Source organism: Festucalex cinctus, chromosome 5 (assembly GCF_051991245.1).
Source record: "Festucalex cinctus isolate MCC-2025b chromosome 5, RoL_Fcin_1.0, whole genome shotgun sequence".
Classification (NCBI taxonomy): Eukaryota; Metazoa; Chordata; class Actinopteri; order Syngnathiformes; family Syngnathidae; genus Festucalex; species Festucalex cinctus.
The window spans coordinates 29,990,363-30,009,160 of NC_135415.1; the positions used below are offsets into that span (position 1 = coordinate 29,990,363).

Consider the following 18,798-nt stretch of genomic DNA (forward strand, 5'->3'; position numbering starts at 1 on the left):
AAATAAAATCTTAAATTATGACAATGTGTTCTTGGATGATTGTTTGTTGGTTACCTTGGAGTCATCCTAGCAAATATGTTGCATTATAGAACTGCTTGATCTGGCCGGTGCCGCAAGTCAGTCAAACACTTTAGAGAATCATACAACAAATGGATTTATTTGAAAGTCGGTTTTAAAAAAAATACATCAAAACAAAACTCAAGTCCTTAGTTCTGCATTAAACCACTTTTATGCAAAATGAATCCATCTGGTGTAAAATCACTGGTTTACATTTTCAGACATCTTTTCATATACGATTGGAACAAATATGAATGGGACATGGGGGGGAAAAAAATCAAAGATAATATTTATATAATAAATTATATACAGTATTGAGGAAAATGTATAAAAATAATGAGCCACTACTGCATAATGAAGTGTGTGTACTTTCATGTTGATGGTTAAGAACTTCCTGAATATTTAGTACTGGTAAAAGGTCACTGTCATGTGTACATTGCTCCGTGAAGGTCCTCCAATCTGTGCTCCCTCTGTTTTCTTCTTTCCTACATGACACAGACACATTAAGCAAACACTTGCGCGCAAACACAAAACGTGTACACAGCCATCCACGCGCTCACCTTGTCTTTCTTGAACTCCTCGTAATCTGGATTATCGGTTGGTAATTCGAGTCGACACAGCGGGCAGGAGTTAGTCTTGAGTTCAAAACAAAACAAAACAACAAATGCTAGCTAGAACCCTGCTTTGCAACTAACAGACTGAACACAAATTGCGTGTGTGCCGTTAGTACCTTGCCCAGCCACGGCAGTATACATCCGGAGTGGAAAAGATGTTTGCAAGGCATTTGTCGAACGGTCTCCTGCTCTTCAAACTCCAGTAAACAAACGGGACACTTAAGGCCTTTATCTGCAATAGTTTAAAAAAAAAAAAAAAAAGTTAACATTACTAAGAGACCAGCTGGGCGGGTCCCACACTAAGCATGTACAACATGTACGTAATATATGGGGCATGTTGTCCAGTCTCACTTACATGAGACAGAACCGCCCTAAAAACAAAATGGGTGTTAAAGTGTCGTACAATTCTTGATTCTTTGCAAGCCATTTTTGCTGCTGAATATGACCGCAGAATAAAAAGTAACTAAATATTTGTATTACGTGCATATTGACGTGTCACCTGCTTGTTCGGGAGAAACAACGACCATATTGAGGGTCTGCACAGCAACTTTAGCGGCAGGGGGAGGAAGACGTTGGTTCCAGTCTGATGAATCCCCCGAGTCCATCAAGTCCAAACCCTGCATCAGAGACCTTCACACACAAAACACACAAGCCAGTGTAAAATGGTCAATCGAAGTCAAAAAGAAATGATCGCTATGGTTATGATTAGGGATGTCACGATAAGGGCAATATCGTGATATCACGATATTAAAATTGTCACAATATCGTTGTCGTCATGTTCACAATATTTAAAAGGAACACATTTGTTAAAAAAAAATAAAAAAAAATAAAAGTCATGTTGATTTCCATTTGTGCAGTTCTAGCACCCTCTATTGGCTAGTTTATTAGTGCAATTTAATTTTCATTAGGGATGTTTTGGCCTTCTATGTTTAAAATCTATGCTAATTGTCAAATGAAAGGGAACCTAATTTTCTTGTGAAGCAATCAATGTGTGATTGCATTAGCAAGTAAGTGCGTCAATATTATTAGAGATTGTAGATGGTTTATATGCATTGCTGTTATGTATTTATTTAGTATGATTTATTTATTCAATGTATTTCTTGTAAATAAAACCCTAGACTCGTTTTTGATAATTGCATTTAGTCACATTGGACATTTATATTTTTAGGTGGCACTTGATGTAAAATATTTGAGAACCACGACCATCTCCAGCTTCACTCGGAGCGCGCAGGCGCAGATGCCAATTGGGTGCACAATTGTACTTCACCAGTAACATGTAGTTGTCCTACCAGTCTGCCAAGGTCGTCCTACTACTGTAGAGAGGACAAAGAACGTGCTAGTACACTGACCTCAAGATGGAGCTCAAGGAAAATATTAAAATGCTGAAATGGCTTCCCGTTCGTTAGCGACCAGTAGATCATCACCTGGCCAGTTCAAGTAGAGCGTTCTGGCGGTACTGTTCCTCAGGGTTGGTGGGCTCACAGTCGTGCTCGTCAAAGTAGGATGCCATGTTGTCCTTTAGTTTCAAACACAGGGAGGGGAAAACGACAGAATGCTAAATGTTCAAGTTTAACGCGTGATTATAACACGAAGAAATGTCGCATGCCCCAAAAGTGCCATGGAAGAGTTCAAACGTAGGCACCGGTCAAAATGTGGGTTAAAACAAAATTGCTGCAGGATCTAAAATGTTTGGTTTCGTGGAGAAATCAAAAACCGCAGTTGTTAAATTTCTCCTAACTATGCTTCTTCTAGAACAGAATCCACATAGACGAATTGACTCTTACCTTAAAAATTGAGATCGCTTGTAACAAGAGCTGTTTGTCATTCTTCCGGGTAGAACCACTGATCGGAATATATGCCTGGATAGCCGATATAGGCCAAGACATTTGAAGCCGCGAGGCCGCCATATTGCTCCTCGCAACATTTGAGACAGTAGAAGTAGAAACAGCATGGTTTGTGATGTTTTAAATTTGCTTCGCATAAACAAGAGGACTTGGGGTGAGCATAATGAATTGAAATTGTGGTACCAGTCACCTATTAGTAGTCACGCATTTTCACGAATTTATAATAACCCCGGGAAATTGTATATATGCCACAAATAATAATAATAATAATAATAATAAAATAATAATAAAAGCAAGAACTTCTTGTAAATTTAAACCATGATTTTAATTATTACAAAATAACAAACACGATTTTCACTTTCTTGCAAACTTGACAAAAATTACCTTTTTTTTTTTTCTTTTTTTTTACCGTTTAGGGGAATTTTGAGAAATACAATCCTTAGTAGGCTACTTGGAAATAATTACAACTTAAAAGCATAAAGTAATTAATTATAGCTCAACCAATGGACAGAAATGTGTTGACTGTCCGGGTAGGAACAACACGATAGACACGTCTTCTTGTACCATCATTAACACACAAACTTAGAAAAAAAAACAAAACATAAATTGCTCTTATTTCACTCACATTCATTCTGTTTCTATGTCGTTGGTGTTCAATACAAACGACCGATCTTCGGCACAAATTGGGTTAAAACCAAAAGGAGGCGGAAGAGGTGTTTTTTTTTTTTCGTCTGGACATACAAACAAACACAACTGCAAGTCCCCCAGGAACGAGTCCGTACTGGCTGCTCTGGATCACGGGACGTTTAAAGATCTAATCGAAGTAGAGGGAAGGTTGGGAAAAAGAGTTTCGGGTTACTTTTTAAGGTGACTTTCGCTTCGTCTTCAAAAACGAGAAAACTGCTGCACTAAGACGGAAACTATACGGCGAACAAAAGACGTCTCCATCTACTCCCGCACAGATCCGCATGTTCTTCTTGGCCCGAGAGTTTAAACATCCAGACGTCATCTAAGAATTAAAGGTGAGTAACATACTATAAACTAAAGTAGAATAGCACAAAAGTTCATAACTGTCGTTACATTAGATTAGTAGGAGCGTGTCAAAGCGCCCCTAGTGGCCGGTCCAGGAAGATGTGCTGTACAGTGACGCCTGTTGTTTCACAATTTTTATGCAGAAAATCATTTTACACGAGTTCAAAACATCTCACAACACCAAACAAAGTGTCACTTTATTTGTGCTCCACTGCAAATTACAATAATATACATACATTGATCATAACCGAAGGTAGATGTTTCAGTAAAGCTCTCGCATTGGATTTTATTGGATTGTGAAAGTACACTTAATAAAGTGGTGTACGTTTCCCAGTGTTAGATGCTGTCAGAATGGGAAACAGCAGCAGTGACAGAGCCAGCGGGAGTCAGGGTGAAAGAGGGAAGGAGGCGCGTCCCAACATCCTGATGGACAGCACAGAGGATGCCGACATTTTCCACAGGGAAGATACAAAGGTAACAACAAGTTTGAGCCTGTGCCATGCAATTGATGACAATGACAATATCAGATGTACCATTTAGCTAATTTCAGCAACAGTTGCGCGAAATAAATTGATATTGAAAGTGAAATTTTAGGGTCATGGCCACAACTTGTCGAATTTTAATTCATTATAAATTACAGTCATCGCACCCTATCGTTCTATCAAGTCAGAAAGTGTAAAACTAGCGTAGTGAGACAGACCCTCCTTAATGTTCTCATGAATATTATGGAAACCACCATGTGTACAGGCGCCGCAGGAAGATCAGGAGTTTCTGGCCTGGCAGCAGGACCTGGAGAGCGACAACAAATGTCCGACCCTTGCCAGGCCGACGGTGTTCCGCTGGGCCGGGAACGCCAAAGAGGTCTTTGTGTCCGGATCCTTTAACAACTGGGCCACCAAGATCCCTCTCAATAGAAGGTAGAAGTGTTTGAATCTTGCAGCTTCTTCTTGAGGTATAATTGAAGGACTCTGTTGAATGGTGACGCAGTAAAAACAACTTTGTGGCAATCATGGACCTGCCTGAGGGAGAACACCAGTACAAGTTTTGTGTCGACGGACAGTGGACGTTGGATCCAACAGGGGTGAGAAAAATGAATATAAATATATATTTTTTACTTTTATTTATTTTCTCCTGTTTTCCCGAATATTTTTTTCTAAACATTTGTTATTATGACAGAAAGAAAAAAACAGGAAAAAAAAATACTCAAAAAAAAAACAAAACAAAAAACAAAGCTCCTCTCAAAAATTAGTCAGAAAAACAGGAATTTTTTTCCCCCAAGTGATGCAATACGCTTCCGTACTTTTGTGTTCTATACAAAATATGTATTTTATGACTAAATGGAAAATAATCGAAAATTGCCATTTAATTCATGCCATTTTTAAGGAAAATGTTATATTGGGATATATCGGTCTTTCTTTAGAATTATCTGTCATTGGTGAAAAATAAATTCTATGTAACAAAAGTATGAGCGGTATCGGTGCTTTGTATGGATATTGGAGGCTACTCAAGAGTTGAGTCCTGGGGAAAAAATGGTATCAAACAACCCTACATTCAACAAAAAAAAACGTTTACATAAAAGTCATATTTTGATAGTATTTCAGTACTTACTTACCTCCATGTGTTTTTCTTACAGGCCGTGATCACGACCAAAACCGGGACTGTAAATAACGTTATCCAGGTGAAGACGACCGACTTTGAGGTCTTTGATGCCCTCCGAATTGACTCTCAAGACTCTGCAGACATCTCAGGTACGAATTTTGTTTTTTTTAAATTTTGAGCAACTCTTAGTGAGCCGATTATTTATTTTGTTTCCCCCCCCAGACTTGTCCAGTTCCCCTCCGGGTCCCTACCAGCAGGACGCGTACACGGTCAAGCCAGAAGACAAACTCAAACATCCTCCTATCTTACCTCCACACTTGCTCCAAGTGCTGCTCAACAAAGACACGGGGATCTCCGTATGTCGCGTCGTCGCCATTTGTAACGTCAAGCAGTTAACCACGAGCTCAAGTCAATCTTGTGTCGGCCTTCCCCCTAGTGTGACCCGACCCTGCTGCCCGAGCCCAATCACGTGATGCTCAATCACCTCTACGCCCTCTCCATCAAGGTAACGCAAACACCCGCGTCCTCATTGTTGGAGTTGTACACAGTACAAACAGAAATCATGCGCAGCGTCACAAAATCAGCTACGGCAAAATGGAATCGGATTCGACCGATTAATCGCCCGCCGATTATAATTGGCCGATTATTGGGCTTCAAACGTCGGCCAAATGGCCGATTATTTCCCCCTTAAAATGTTATCAAAGGAAACCGAAGTTTCCGACGCTGTGAAAGTACCCTGAATGCACCATTTTGCTTGCGTAGCATTAGCAACTAGCAAGTGTCTAGCATATGTTATTCTGGTTATTCTGTTGTCCTCTAAGCGTACTTTAAGCTGTTTAATGACGCCGCACTAAACACACAACATTAAGAATTACATCCACTCGGTCAGGCCGTAATTCAATACAATAGCAATCATGTTATTAATGGCTGACATTGTAACTCCTCCCCCTCTTTCTCTAAGTAATTGATGCTTTATTTTGTTCCCAGGATGGTGTAATGGTTCTGAGCGCAACACACAGATACAAAAAGAAGTATGTGACGACTCTTCTGTACAAGCCTGTATAGTTTAAGTTTTGGAGTTCATTGTCACGGCGATGTCATGGTTCCTGGAACTCGGAAAAAATGCCCATTCCCGTTTGATCTTGTTTTAAATTCATAATTTGATTTGATTTTATTTTTATCACAATGGACCTCATTCATTAATGTGTTGAAACGTTCTTATTCTACGCACAAAAAGTGTGTACGTAAAATTGTAAAGTCAGTTTCACGACACGTGCAGAAATGCTTCTAATTTGCATATGCCCCACCCACATTTGACATTTGACTATAAATGGGCAGTCAGCCAACGTCAACGGTTTAGAAGACGGAACTTTCTGAATCTTTCTCCAATTTTCAAAACATTGGCATCATCTTGAAGCTTGCTGAACACGCAAACTGACAACATATAATAACGTTATCATTTTTAAATAATTCCAGATTTGTTCATATCGTACATATATGCACTTGAGCAGCATGAGGGTGATGAAAAATCTCCTTCGCGTTATTTAGCTCATTAGTAATTGTAAGTCATTGTCGCTACGCAGTGTGCATCTTGGGGAAAATGTATGTTATGCTATTATTTTTTCCCCCGAAAGCTTCATTATTTATGCATACAGATGGTCTGAGGAGGTTCTAATTTTTTCAGTAGAATATGCAATTTCTATGAAGATATTCACAGATTAGCGTATGTGAATAAGGCAAATTGTGATTATGTCAATTACAACTCGCTGTTCATAATGTTTATAATGTTGTGGAGCTTTTAATTTCAATTTAATTTGATTCCAAAATATTTTCAAGCGTGACCAACACCCGGTGAGATCTTCAATGACATTCCCTTGACTTTTTCTTTGGGTGTGTTATGTAATTTTACGAGAAGTTTTGTGGAACCTTTCGTCTCATTAAACCAAATTTAGTCCAAGTTGCCTTGAGTCTCAAACCAAAGCAATAAAAATGTTGCCTTTTGCAAAACTGATTCATTTCCAAATGTTCATTTTGTGTGCAGACAATAAATAAACGTCCATTTTGATAAGAGCCGACTGTACTGAAAACTCGGTTTCTTTATTGACGATGTTGCTCAATGCTTAGTTGACACAGTGGACTTTTGGATCCAGGTTCTTGTTTTTCGGGTTGAACTTGGCCTTCTCGAAGCAATGGGCCGCCACGCGGTCGCACTCGCACACGGCCGCCTGGCACTTGTTATTCGTGGCTGCGGAGACACATCACAAACATTATGTCGTCGACCTCCAAGATGATCATGTTCTCTATTTGATATGGACAAAATGCATGCTGTTAATCTATTTTACATTTACATTTTTGATAATACATTTTTAATGCATGTATTAAAAAAAATAAAAACTGACTTAACCCAACAACAAATTAATTGAAGCAAATAACAAAATAACCTCCCCCCTCCCCAGTACTAAGGCCTTTCTTGCAAAAAAAAATAAAAATAAATACTGTTCAAGGATGACACAAGACTGTTGAACAAGAAAAGATAAAATACAGGAACTCTTTTTTTTTTTTTTTTTACATTTTTCCACTAAAATCAACTCACTCAAAACTTCAATATTAGTGTTCCCTTGTTACTTTGCGGTTTCACTCTGTCGTGGATTTTCATTTGTGACATATGTAACCTTGTTTCTAGTTAAAGGCGTAGTGTGTAATAATTAGCATCATCTAGTGGTAATTCGTTTTAAATACCCACTGTTGATTTAAATAATATGTAAAAAAAAAAAAAATCCTATCACATTAATAAAATATATATATATATATATATATATATATATATATATATATATATATATATATATAAATCGTAGGACTAGTAATCGCTAATTATATTACATAGCTATAGCCCCGCACCTTAAAAGAGGCTAATGTCTTGCCACCATCTTCCTGCTATGGATTCCCAAAGGACGAGTTCACTAACGTAGAAGTAGCCCTGGTAGTGAGTGCTAGTATCTAGTGTTGAACTCAATGGGTCAACCGCCGCTTACCTTCCACAACCGAGTCCTGCAGGTGGTCGTCCCATAATTCGGGCTCCCTCCCGCTGCTTTGCGCCCTCCGCTTTGTTCTCGCTAGCTTTCGCTAGCGTCTCCCGCTAACCGCTCTTTTTAGCCACTGGATTAGCCGCTAACTCTCTGCGTTCATCACTCTAGTAGTTGCTCTGTTGTATTTATATCCTTAGCATATTGCATGTTATAAAAACATTGAATCGTGTGGCAGACTCACCTGAGCAGGTGACTTGGTTATCTGAGCAGGTGAAATCATAAACCTGAACATATGGGAGATCACTAATGGCCGTACATTCAGGAATCTTTCTGCTGCTTTCGTAGCATTTGTCATGGACGTAACAGCACCTAAAATAAGCAGATTAGCATTTTTTCTTTTTAAAAAAAGATTCATCACTTTCTTGGTCTTTCTTGGTTATAATTTGAATGCAGCTTTTTGGGCGTCATCTCGTCCTCACATGTCCAGCTCGTCCCGTGGGCTCCCCGTGCCTCCGATGCCGCACCAGCAGCCGTAATCGTTGTACTTGAACGGGTTAACTCCCGGCTGGGCGCACTTGATCATCATCCCGAACTGCCATAAGGCCTTGGGCGGTCGAGCGCCGCCGACCGCGCAAGCTGGTAACGAGTGGGGAAAAATGAGTTTTGTTGTTTGAAAGCGGCGTCGCGGTTTAAGAAGTCTCACCGGTGGCAAGCAGCAGCAGAGGAGCCGTCAGGTTCATGGTTGCCTGCAGAGAAACGGGAAACATCGTCTCAGCTTGTACTTATACTGTAGACCAGGTGATAAGGAGTTACATGGGGAGGAGTGGATTTTTTTTTTTTTTTTTTTTTTTGGACTTGGGAATCTTATGTAACTACTTCTCAACTTTCAAATCCAACATTTTTTTTCTCTTAATTAGTTGTTGAATCATGAATGAAAACCTGGTTTCATTGAATGTGATGTAATATCCGCAAATCAGTCATCTCTCATGAATAATACTCTTATACTCGCTCACCTCCCCCCCCCCTCCATTCGACTGTACTTTAGCATTTTGGTCTTGCTCGTCACAGCTGTGTAAACAGCAAACACTTGCTACAGTTCCCAAATCGGTCCACCAAGCATTTCTGATAATGTTCAACCTACTTTTGCGGGAAAAGGGAATTTAGTATGTTGCAATTTAAAACATGTATGAGTATGTTGTCATAATCTGTGATTTGGTTTTAGATTTAAATGATGTTTTCTTTGTGTCCCTGTTGTCATTGTCAAGTCAAGTCAAGTCGTCTTTAACAGTGTTAGCTGTCACAAAGCGCTTTACAGAAACACAACAAAACAAACAAAGTCTTGATAGGTTTTATTGCGTCCACCATTGGCGTTTCTCGCCCATTTTTAAATTGACTGCCAGCACCGCATCATTTGAGATTAGGCCTGCTCGATTATGGGAAAAATAATAATAATGATTATTATGGCAATAATTGAAATCGCGATTGTTCAAACGATTATTTATTTTTGGTACAAAACAAGATCATGTTTCAATATTTAAAAAAATATGAAGACCAACTAAAAAAAAAACAGAAATACTATAAATATGCAAAAAATAAATACAAATACTACATACTAATTGTATGTGAAAAATAATGAAAATATCAAATTTATTAGAGGCAAAATATTCATGTTGGACTGCCAAAAATGGCTAAATAAGTAAAGTATCCTTTTATAAAGGGAAACCCGGCCATTTTATGATATCCTTTTTTTTTTTTTCCCTGTTCCTGTTGTTGCAATAGACAAGTATTCCAACACTATTCATGTTCATGTTTTGTGTTATGTTTGTTTGGTTGTGTTTCTGTAAAGCGCTTTGTGACAACTAAGGCTGTTTGAAAGCACTACATAAATAAAGATGACTCGACCTGCATTGCAGAAACGAGAACATAAGATTCATTGAAGACTAATTAATGGCCATATAGGTTTGTGAATGTTTGTTTATTTATTTAAGTGCACCTTGGCGCACCTGATATCCTTACAGTATACAAAATGGATGATTTTGTGCCACTCGGACTCACAGCAGATTTTATTTTGGCCATTACATGAGAAAATTGCAGATTATAAAACGTCTTTGTAGTCTTACGTAACACTTGAGTCGTCTTATCACTTTTATAGTTCATCTTGAAACACTGGACACACAAAATGCTTTATTTATTTTTTAACTTATAAAAATGGGTGAAAACCTCAACAACAACAACAACAACAAAAAAATACACTCTTCTTTGGTCTGTCATGTAAGAAGACAGACTCATATGCCTAATTCACATATATAGTTGTATGATATATTGCAGTCAGCGTCATTCCAGCGTCTGCGTATGCGTACGTCGGTAGCGTGAAGCTGCCCGCAGTCCTCACCATTTTTTCTGAACGCCCAATTGTCAGGCTGATCTACGTCCCAGAACCTAAGAACACACGCAGAAAGAAAAAAAAAAAAAACAATTAGAATGTGCATGTGCTTTTACTGCAGGGGTGTCAAACATAAGGCCCGCGGGCCGAATTAGGCCCGCAAAGGGGTTTAATCCGGCCCGCGAGATGATTTTGTAAAGCTAAAAAAAAAAAAAAATTGTAATGTTGGACTAATTGATCAGTCGGCCACAATCAAAATATATCAAATTTGTAACTTCACAAGCAGTCCTTGTACGGAGGAATCGTCTTGGATGTCGTTATTTTACACGTAAATTAGTTACGGTTTGTTTAATTATTATTACTATTATTTTTTTTTTTTTTTTTTTTAATCATAGACCGACAAATGTGTTAAATACGACACAAATTCAATAAATACCGTATTTTCCGCACTATAAGGAGCACCTAAAAGCCTTCAATTTTGTCAAAAGCTGACCATGCACCTTATATACGGATCAATATTGAGCCGCAACAGGTCTCGCTGTCAAGACGCCATCGGTGACCAATCACGATCGGCGACGCGCATGCGCAGAAGATCCCGCCATCTTGGATCGCTAGCTAATACTAATACTTTACCTGAGAGAAAATAATAAAACAGCTGTTTATTCATTTTGGGAGTGAATGGAGTTGTCAGAAAGCTGGTTTGTAATCTATTCATAAAGTTTAACTGACCTATCCGACTGTTTTGTTGACATTCCCTTTAGCGCAGCACCATCTAATGGATGCATAACGTAACCCCAGCCTTTACTGTAGTGCCTTATATATGGAAAAAGTTTGAAAATATGTCATTCATTGAATGGTGCGCTTTATAATGCGGTGCGCCTTATATATGGAAAAAATTTGCAAATGTGTCCTGCATTGACGGTGCGCTTTATAGTGCGGAAAATACGGTAGATATGACAAGGATCGGTCCCTGAGCTAACATGAGTTTGAGCCCCCCCGTTTTAATGAATAGCCTTTGCAAGTGACACTTACTTTGGGGTTATAGCGTAGTCCGTTCCGTCCACCCAACTCCACGCGCCCTCATGTTTTCGTTCCACCAGTCCAATCCAGTATTTGTAAGTGATTTCAGAAATTTCTGAAAGATAATCCTAAACAATACAAGGTTATTGCGATTGCTTCATAACTCTTTTACTGCCATACATTATCAAAAAACAAACAAACAGTGCCAGCCGATTTTGAGCATTTTAATCATCTTTCAGAGCAAACAGAATATTGTGTACTTTTACTACATACACAATGTGGGTACCAAATGAAAGATCGCATTTCATTCTTTCATTAGAAAAAAAAATGTTTCTACCTTATTCCGTTCATTAGTAATAATAACCATTTGAAAAGAGGTCATTTGAGTGACATTGAGCAAAAAATTTAAAAGATGAGAAAATAAGCTTTTTGTGAAGATTTGTGAAGATTTTCTCCAGAACGGTCACATTGACACAAAATATTTTTGTTTTGTGACGCTTTGCAAATTAGGTTTAATGTGACAAAGGCTTTGATCATTCACGCCATCCTTGAAAACGTTTGATTTCATCCAATTTCATCAGATTCCACCAAGTTTCATTGAAATTCCGTACATCGGCAGCCCCTTGAAAAGAGATTCAATGCTGCCATCTGCTGGCCATAGTTAGTATTTTTGATTCCACAATCCATTGACTTAGATGTTGATTAAAAAGATAATAATAATGTAATTGACGTCATTTAACGTTTATGGCGGCATACATCACGATTTCACTTATCGTTATTAAACGTTCTTGGCAGTCAAAGAGATAATTGTGTTTACGTTGCGCTTGGATGAACGAGCTGGACGTGAATGAAGCTCACCAGTTCCTCCACGCCGTTCACAACCACCAGATGTGTTGCGTGTGAAAGGCACTGCTGCTCAGCTTGACTCCAGGTGGCCGTGGTGGTCGACAACAAGTAGCAACTGGTTTGGAAAGACACCCAGCCCTCCTTACATGTTCCTGGTTTGATGCGGAGTCATACAGTCAAATGTTGATGACTGGGAAATCACGACTTTATCTGTGGGGAAATTCTTCGGACATTTTCTATGTTTGTGCATATGTTATTGAGAAACCTTAACGTTTACCTCTAACTGGGACACGTTTTTCCAAATGAACATCTTGTATCCTGTTACCTTCAATTGTGAAGTGAAAAAAAAATATATATTTACATTGTTGCTACCTCATATCTTACGTCCGTCTTTACGTTCTTTACCAAAGGCTCGATGGCTGAGATTTTGAAGATGAAGTTTGACGTCAGTGATTTCCGTGTTTAACTGTGTGACTTTAAACAGAGGAAAAACATAATAAGACATTTCTTATTGTCAGAATTTGCCCGGATATTATTGAAGGGGATTACTTTAAAGACATACGTTTGATCCCAGTTACCATCAGCTGAATTAAAAGCAGGACAACAAGGATGCCATAGAGGGCATATAACAATATCCTCCTCATACCTATAAATGACAAATGGCATGTTTATAGACGAGAGAGACATCTGGAATAACTCAGTCGCACGACTTGCAACGTATTCTACCTTTCTGCAAAGTCACATTGTGATCTGCGAGCTCAAATCTCTCAGTGGTGGACTCAAACTGGTTGTACCGAGCTTCCATCACTTGAAAAACACGTTCATTTTCAATGGCATGTTCACAATTATCACAATATGCTGAACTTGTTAATGAGCACAAATCATCATCATCGTAAGATTTGCCAATTGACAACTTTGCAACATAAAAAAATCAATTAAAATCAACATTCACTGAGTAAATAGATCTAACTGCAGCAAGAATAATGAACATTTGAGCTCTGTTCTTTATGAAAATAACACTAAACATTTTTCCGACACATAGGACTATGTACTTACCAGTGAGAAGTGTTTTTTTTTTTTTTTTTACCCCCCACGAATCTTGGTCAAAAAGAAATTGTACTATTGTACAGCGCATTTGAGATTGGACTTTGACCATGAACTCCTCTTTAATAAAGTCAACTAGTATCGATCTGCTTGTGTGTCCGGGCCCGCCTGCCACCTGTGACATACAGAGACGGGCAACATTAAATTTAAGGATGATCTTATGAATTCATTTTATTGTTTAACTTTTGTATTTTGTTTTAAATAAGCCTGCACAAGCTCCAGTTCCACGTTTCAGTCTAGTGGTTTGTAACAGTCGATATCAAAGAAGAATCATTTATTAAACATAGTAATTGTGATGAATGATTTCGCTTATCCATTTCCAACTATATTTGAAAGGATTTAAACCGTTTCTGACAAATAAAACACACAATTCATTCATTTATCATTATTTACATTTTATATCATTTACATAACAAACAACTTAACATGAATTTCAATGTAAAAAAAAACAGACTAAAAAAATAATAATCAACATTGGTTCAAAATGACATAAAACAAACAAACAAAAATATTTTTATTTTAATGTAAAAGCGTATGGATTTCCTGTTCCGTGCCCGTTCGTCTTAACGGTCTTCCGGTCTGTCTCGAATCGAGTCATTTTGAAACCAAGATGGCGTCCCTGAGACGACTGCCTCAACCCTTGCTGAGGTCTTCCTTGATTCAGAGCCGTCGCCAACTTTCTGCCTCTGCTAGTGATCATGATTCTGGTGAGTGTGACGATTGAAGACCACACTTTAATATAGTGCCATTCATTTTTATTTTTTATTTTTTTACGCCAAATGGGCTATGATTTCACAGTGACCTTGTTGCCTTGGCGTTAGCTACGTTAACACTAGCATTAGCCTGGTATCCTTGACTCGACAACATGCAGGACAAGTTGCGCGAAGACGTAAATATGTGATCCATACAGGTCCGTGTCTCTTTTGGTCATTGGATATTATGTTTGGAAACAAATATTAAATTCAAATAGAAAAGCGACTCGTTGTTTGATTTTCGTTGTAAAATAGAAACACCAACATTGAAATACAGCTTGATTTTCTCGTGTGGCCGTCTGGGACGGGTAAGGAAAAGTCCAATAACAGTTTGATTTTCTATTTTTATTTCAGAAACAAATCGAAAGAAAAAACGTTTTTTTCCGTATTGTTGTTTTTCATTGCCGGAAGTTGTCACCGCGAGCATTTCTCATATTGCCCGGAAGATGGCGACACCGGCATCTAAAAACTATTCTGTATGACCATCTCCAGCCAAAATTCCACAAACTGTAACCACACGTGGAGATAATTTATGGCATTGCTTTTCAAATTGTGGTTCAGAAAAAACTGTAAAATCTTTATTCTGTGTTATTGTAAAATTGTAACTTAAACCAAATGTCAATACTGTTCTGATTTCCTCAAGCAAACAATTTATATTTGTTTTTTAAGCAAAAGATATCTGTGATGCTAATCGACACAATTTGAATCTGTTCCTGGAGTCAAATTATTTTCAATCTAGGCACCAACATTTTTTTGTCCAGGTCTCTTTCATGTTTTTATTTTAATAAAGAAGTTGAGCCACAACTCAAAAGCAATGTCTCATTTTCATTAAATTTTCTGTTTTTTTTGTTTTGTTTTTCCTTACCCATTCCAGACAGCCACACGAGAAAATCAAGCTGTATTTCTCAATGTTGGTGATTCTATTTTAAAACGAAAATCAAATGACGAGTCGTTTTTCTATTTTTAATATCTGTTTCCAAGCGTAATATCCAATGACCAAAAGAGACACGGACCCATATAACATTCACCCGTTGAAATAACGAACGACTGAATTTGTCCGTTAAACTAGAGAAATTCCTCTGTTTTTCCAACTCTCCAGCTCGGCTATGGAATATACTCACCTATGTGGTTGCCCTGCCTGGCGTTGCGGTGTGCGCGTTAAACGTGTACCTGAAGCGGACACAGCACCCCCATGAACGGCCAGAGTTCAAACCTTACGCGCACCTCCGCATTCGAACCAAGGTTGGTCTAACATTTCATTGCTTTGACTTGACTTGCCTTTCATGTCTCTGAATGGTCTATATATTTTTTTATTTGTAAACAGAAATTCCCCTGGGGAGATGGCAACCATACGCTGTTCCACAATCCCCACATGAACGCCCTTCCTGAAGGCTATGAGGATGTGGATGATTAGATCCTTTTTCCACACATCATAACTGCTACAGTGACCAGTTTTCCCGCCGTAGGTTTTTCTCTCCAGGACCACAAACACACTTATACAGTTGACTCCTTTTCTGTGTTTCCCTCTTAACACGAGGGACCTGAGCCAGCAGTTCTCTGCTCTGTATTAAGTAAAATCTCACCTGAAATAACGGAAATAAAGTAATGTTATTACTCCTATTTTTGAATGTTGTATATTTGTGATTCAATTTTAATGTATTGTTTATAAAGAATCTTGCATGGAATTGCACATCACCGTGACCAGATAGAAAGCAGGCCAGTTCCAAATGTGGATAAAAGTCCGGCGTACTAATTCCTCCAATCATAAAAAAAAAAAAAAAAAATCAAAGGTGGGCAGGCATGGTAACCAAGACTTTTTTTTTTTTTTTTTCCTGGGATTTAGGGCGAATAAAATAAAATTGTGCCTCCTGGCTCCTATCTCTCTGCCATGACTATAATTTGACTAGAAAATTGTTATAGTGCACTTGTGAGGCGCTAACACACTTATTCCTGGGGTCACGTGCAGTTGACTGAATAGCCGATAGGCCAAGAAGGCTCTTGAAGACGCCAGGCCGCCATATTGCTCATCCCAAGAAACATTTCTCGTCATACGGTCCTTATACATTTACAGTATCGAAATTGGAGAATATTTGAGTCAGTACTTAGTAGAAACAGCATAATTTGTGGTGTTTTAAATTTATTAAACATAAGATGACAAGACATTTTACAACTTGCCTTAAATATATGTATAAATTATATGCTTAATGATGTTTACAGGAGGAAACGTAAATTTTTCAATTAAAGGATTATAACTGTAATTCAACAAAAGATGCCTCTGCCAAATCTAATATTGGGGTCTAAGGAACTGAGCGATAAAAGAAAAAGTTTTCTTCAAAGCAGCACATACCATCCACTTGTTGATTTTATTTTATTTTTTAACTTGTTAAAAAAATAGTGACTACCCCGGCACAAAGCCCCTTCCATGCCTACGACCGGTATATGTCTGCTCGCGAGGTGGGAGGAGCAAATCGGCAGTAGGCCAATGATAAGCTGCTAAATGCCTTCCTTTGTTAGGGGCACAATCGTGATTGGCTAAAGGTCGCGTACAGTACCAAGCTAAACCAATCATGTGCGAGAGTTCAGCGAGGGAGGGTGTTGCCACAACGCGCGGCAGTTAGCAAACGCTACACAGTCAGCCACACGACATTTTAGCATCATGGAGTCACCAAACCACCGTGTCGATGTAAAAGTGGCTTTTTATGGATGGAAATACAGACACTACTTCAAAATGCTCGAGTGTAGAGGCAAGAACATACGTGTGAAGTGTACGTTATGCCCCGGAGAGAAATGTCTGTCTACATCCGTTGTGAGTAACTCGAATCTCTTGAAGCATCTAAACAGCGCGCACGCCAAGCTACAACTAAAGGCACAAGGCAGAAGCACAAGAGGAAACGCCGTTGATCGTGGCGACTGCAAGGAAGGTAAACTGCTTTCATACGACACACGGTTCTCACTCGCTTGCTCACAAGTCAAACGGAAGTTTTACGAGATGTTCGACGGATGTGGATGGTTCATTAATGAATGAAATCTTGGAATTCATCTTGGCTCTAATGTTGAATTTGTCCATATCATCTTTGCTTAATTGTTTACGTTTGCTTTGAAGGAAAGGTCGTACCAGGAGGACCCCGTTTTGAGATCATTAATGGTTCTTCTGTTAATGGTAAGTCTGAATATTATATCTCTGCAATCCTTTTTAAAAGCCAATTATTTCATCATCTAAACTCTACATATCGTCTCTGCAGTGGCCTCCCACCCTGTCTTGTTGCTGCCGCTAAAGATGGAACCAGGGAGCTCGAGTAGTGGTGACACCGACGTTAGTGATGTTAATTTATCAGAGGTAAGTTGTTCAAAAAGAATCTTTTTGGTGTTTGTAGGGTTGGAGCTGGCTCATGAAACCTTTTAGCCAATATGGCTAAACAGTATAAAATTCTGCCAGCCACATTTGAGTGTAGCTAGCCACGACATGTCATCACATGTTTATGTGCCGATATCTCACTACGTGCACCACTCATGCGTGCACACGGCAGAGACATTGTAGACCACCTAACAAACACATTTTTTTTTTGGGGGGGGGGTGTTCTACGCATAGCTTGATGGTTAACTGCACATTGTAGTGGTAGAAATGGGCAAAGTTCCTATAAATAAAAGTGGCATCTGCGCCAAAAATGACAAAATTGGCCACGCCAATGTGGCGACCGTAACAATATTTACGTTGCTACTCCCCATTTCACGTCGTCGTTGGCGCGACGTGGCGAACGGTGAGCCTGCACGATGTGTTTGAACAAACTGTAACATACTTGTTTTTCATAGAAGGCGAAAAGGAGGGGCCGCGGGGGGAACGGCTCATCGCGTGCTTCGTACGTCCACAGAGCTGAAGAGGTGAGGTCAGGTCGTCAACTGGTGATGATAATTTGGGACGATATCAGCGAAGTGCATGTTGTGTTTTACAGGCTGACGATTTAAGAACACTTTACTGCTCCTACCTCAAAAAGGAGATTGCGAACCGTGACCAAGAGATTGCCTACAGAGCTCTGAAAATGAGGAAGTTGGAAAAGGAACTTTTACTACTAGATAAGCAGCTGATGTGACTAAGACTCTCTTTGTTGGTGCTCTATTGCTTTAAAAATTGCTGCCATAATAATATCCTTTAATACAGGCTTTTTCGTTATTTTTTATTTATGAATTTGGTCATATGTCGGGCTAGGAAGTGCACCATCCTATGTCGCCCCACCATTTCAGGTTGTCCATCATTGTTGGGCTGTTATAGATTCTTGGATGTTTTTTATTGATGAAATAAAGTTTTCATCTTTTGTGTATTTTTATTTTTTATTATTTGTGTGCTGTGGGAAACGATCCAATTTCACTTACAGTAAATGCTCAAAATATCTCTATTTTTTAAATAAAAGTCTTAATCTAAAACCAATTGACATTGACAGGCAGGACAATTATTATATGGCAGAAGGTACAATTAACCATGCATCCCATTTTTTTACGTCGTACAACAGAATCGTTTACTTT

General features: G+C 38.8%; 5 protein-coding genes across 6 annotated transcripts; 3 read left to right on the plus strand and 2 right to left on the minus strand.

The window, feature by feature from the left end:
• Positions 1-141: 141 nt before the first annotated feature.
• On the minus strand, positions 142-2,878 carry rnf181 (ring finger protein 181). The gene is made up of 6 exons (XM_077522131.1): positions 2,456-2,878; positions 2,096-2,187; positions 1,171-1,301; positions 788-903; positions 618-692; positions 142-542 (listed from the first exon to the last, which is right to left on the minus strand). Exons 1-6 carry the CDS (start codon positions 2,576-2,578, stop codon positions 483-485), a joined length of 597 nt encoding a protein of 198 aa, XP_077378257.1. The 5' UTR covers positions 2,579-2,878; the 3' UTR covers positions 142-482.
• prkab1b (protein kinase, AMP-activated, beta 1 non-catalytic subunit, b) lies at positions 2,030-7,216 on the plus strand. 2 transcript variants are annotated; one of them, XM_077522129.1, is made up of 9 exons: positions 2,030-2,669; positions 3,478-3,537; positions 3,882-4,021; positions 4,295-4,464; positions 4,535-4,628; positions 5,181-5,295; positions 5,369-5,502; positions 5,583-5,651; positions 6,134-7,216. In XM_077522129.1, exons 3-9 carry the CDS (start codon positions 3,899-3,901, stop codon positions 6,209-6,211), a joined length of 783 nt encoding a protein of 260 aa, XP_077378255.1. In that variant the 5' UTR covers positions 2,030-2,669; positions 3,478-3,537; positions 3,882-3,898; the 3' UTR covers positions 6,212-7,216. The 2 variants fall into 2 exon arrangements, with proteins under 2 accessions (XP_077378255.1, XP_077378254.1); XM_077522128.1 differs by lacking the exon at positions 2,030-2,669 and adding an exon at positions 2,937-3,382.
• LOC144019212 (uncharacterized) lies at positions 7,215-13,637 on the minus strand. Its single transcript, XM_077522127.1, has 12 exons — positions 13,481-13,637; positions 13,151-13,231; positions 12,987-13,070; positions 12,830-12,898; positions 12,702-12,749; positions 12,437-12,576; positions 11,591-11,706; positions 10,536-10,614; positions 8,879-8,921; positions 8,655-8,811; positions 8,417-8,544; positions 7,215-7,391 (listed from the first exon to the last, which is right to left on the minus strand). The coding sequence occupies exons 1-12, from the start codon at positions 13,578-13,580 to the stop codon at positions 7,267-7,269; spliced, it is 1,170 nt and encodes a 389-aa protein (XP_077378253.1). The 5' UTR covers positions 13,581-13,637; the 3' UTR covers positions 7,215-7,266.
• A 445-nt stretch (positions 13,638-14,082) lies between these two features.
• cox6a1 (cytochrome c oxidase subunit 6A1) lies at positions 14,083-15,900 on the plus strand. The gene is made up of 3 exons (XM_077521963.1): positions 14,083-14,235; positions 15,380-15,522; positions 15,605-15,900. Exons 1-3 carry the CDS (start codon positions 14,139-14,141, stop codon positions 15,692-15,694), a joined length of 330 nt encoding a protein of 109 aa, XP_077378089.1. The 5' UTR covers positions 14,083-14,138; the 3' UTR covers positions 15,695-15,900.
• Positions 15,901-16,861: 961 nt separating this feature from the next.
• LOC144019412 (uncharacterized) lies at positions 16,862-18,596 on the plus strand. Its single transcript, XM_077522450.1, has 5 exons — positions 16,862-17,201; positions 17,384-17,440; positions 17,523-17,617; positions 18,091-18,159; positions 18,231-18,596. Exons 1-5 carry the CDS (start codon positions 16,937-16,939, stop codon positions 18,366-18,368), a joined length of 624 nt encoding a protein of 207 aa, XP_077378576.1. The 5' UTR covers positions 16,862-16,936; the 3' UTR covers positions 18,369-18,596.
• The last annotated feature ends 202 nt before the right edge of the window (positions 18,597-18,798 follow it).

What these genes read in the sequence shown, in the direction of transcription:
- rnf181 (XM_077522131.1), bottom strand. Translation starts at nt 2,578, where the DNA reads ATGGCGGCCTCGCGGCTTCAAATGTCTTGGCCTATATCGGCTATCCAG. An exon ending in TACTGCCGTGGCTGGGCAAG is followed by an intron (nt 693 to 787) that starts GTACTAACGGCA and finishes TTTGAACTCAAG; the next exon opens with ACTAACTCCTGCCCGCTGTG. An exon ending in AGGAGTTCAAGAAAGACAAG is followed by an intron (nt 543 to 617) that starts GTGAGCGCGTGG and finishes TGTGTCATGTAG; the next exon opens with GAAAGAAGAAAACAGAGGGA.
- prkab1b (XM_077522129.1), top strand. Translation starts at nt 3,899, where the DNA reads ATGGGAAACAGCAGCAGTGACAGAGCCAGCGGGAGTCAGGGTGAAAGA. An exon ending in AAGATCCCTCTCAATAGAAG is followed by an intron (nt 4,465 to 4,534) that starts GTAGAAGTGTTT and finishes ATGGTGACGCAG; the next exon opens with TAAAAACAACTTTGTGGCAA. An exon ending in TCTACGCCCTCTCCATCAAG is followed by an intron (nt 5,652 to 6,133) that starts GTAACGCAAACA and finishes TTTTGTTCCCAG; the next exon opens with GATGGTGTAATGGTTCTGAG.
- LOC144019212 (XM_077522127.1), bottom strand. Translation starts at nt 13,580, where the DNA reads ATGGTCAAAGTCCAATCTCAAATGCGCTGTACAATAGTACAATTTCTT. An exon ending in GATGGTAACTGGGATCAAAC is followed by an intron (nt 12,899 to 12,986) that starts GTATGTCTTTAA and finishes CTCTGTTTAAAG; the next exon opens with TCACACAGTTAAACACGGAA. An exon ending in GGCAGCTTCACGCTACCGAC is followed by an intron (nt 8,922 to 10,535) that starts GTACGCATACGC and finishes GTTTCTCTGCAG; the next exon opens with GCAACCATGAACCTGACGGC.
- cox6a1 (XM_077521963.1), top strand. Translation starts at nt 14,139, where the DNA reads ATGGCGTCCCTGAGACGACTGCCTCAACCCTTGCTGAGGTCTTCCTTG. An exon ending in TGCTAGTGATCATGATTCTG is followed by an intron (nt 14,236 to 15,379) that starts GTGAGTGTGACG and finishes CCAACTCTCCAG; the next exon opens with CTCGGCTATGGAATATACTC. An exon ending in ACCTCCGCATTCGAACCAAG is followed by an intron (nt 15,523 to 15,604) that starts GTTGGTCTAACA and finishes ATTTGTAAACAG; the next exon opens with AAATTCCCCTGGGGAGATGG.
- LOC144019412 (XM_077522450.1), top strand. Translation starts at nt 16,937, where the DNA reads ATGGAGTCACCAAACCACCGTGTCGATGTAAAAGTGGCTTTTTATGGA. An exon ending in TCGTGGCGACTGCAAGGAAG is followed by an intron (nt 17,202 to 17,383) that starts GTAAACTGCTTT and finishes TTTGCTTTGAAG; the next exon opens with GAAAGGTCGTACCAGGAGGA. An exon ending in GTGATGTTAATTTATCAGAG is followed by an intron (nt 17,618 to 18,090) that starts GTAAGTTGTTCA and finishes TGTTTTTCATAG; the next exon opens with AAGGCGAAAAGGAGGGGCCG.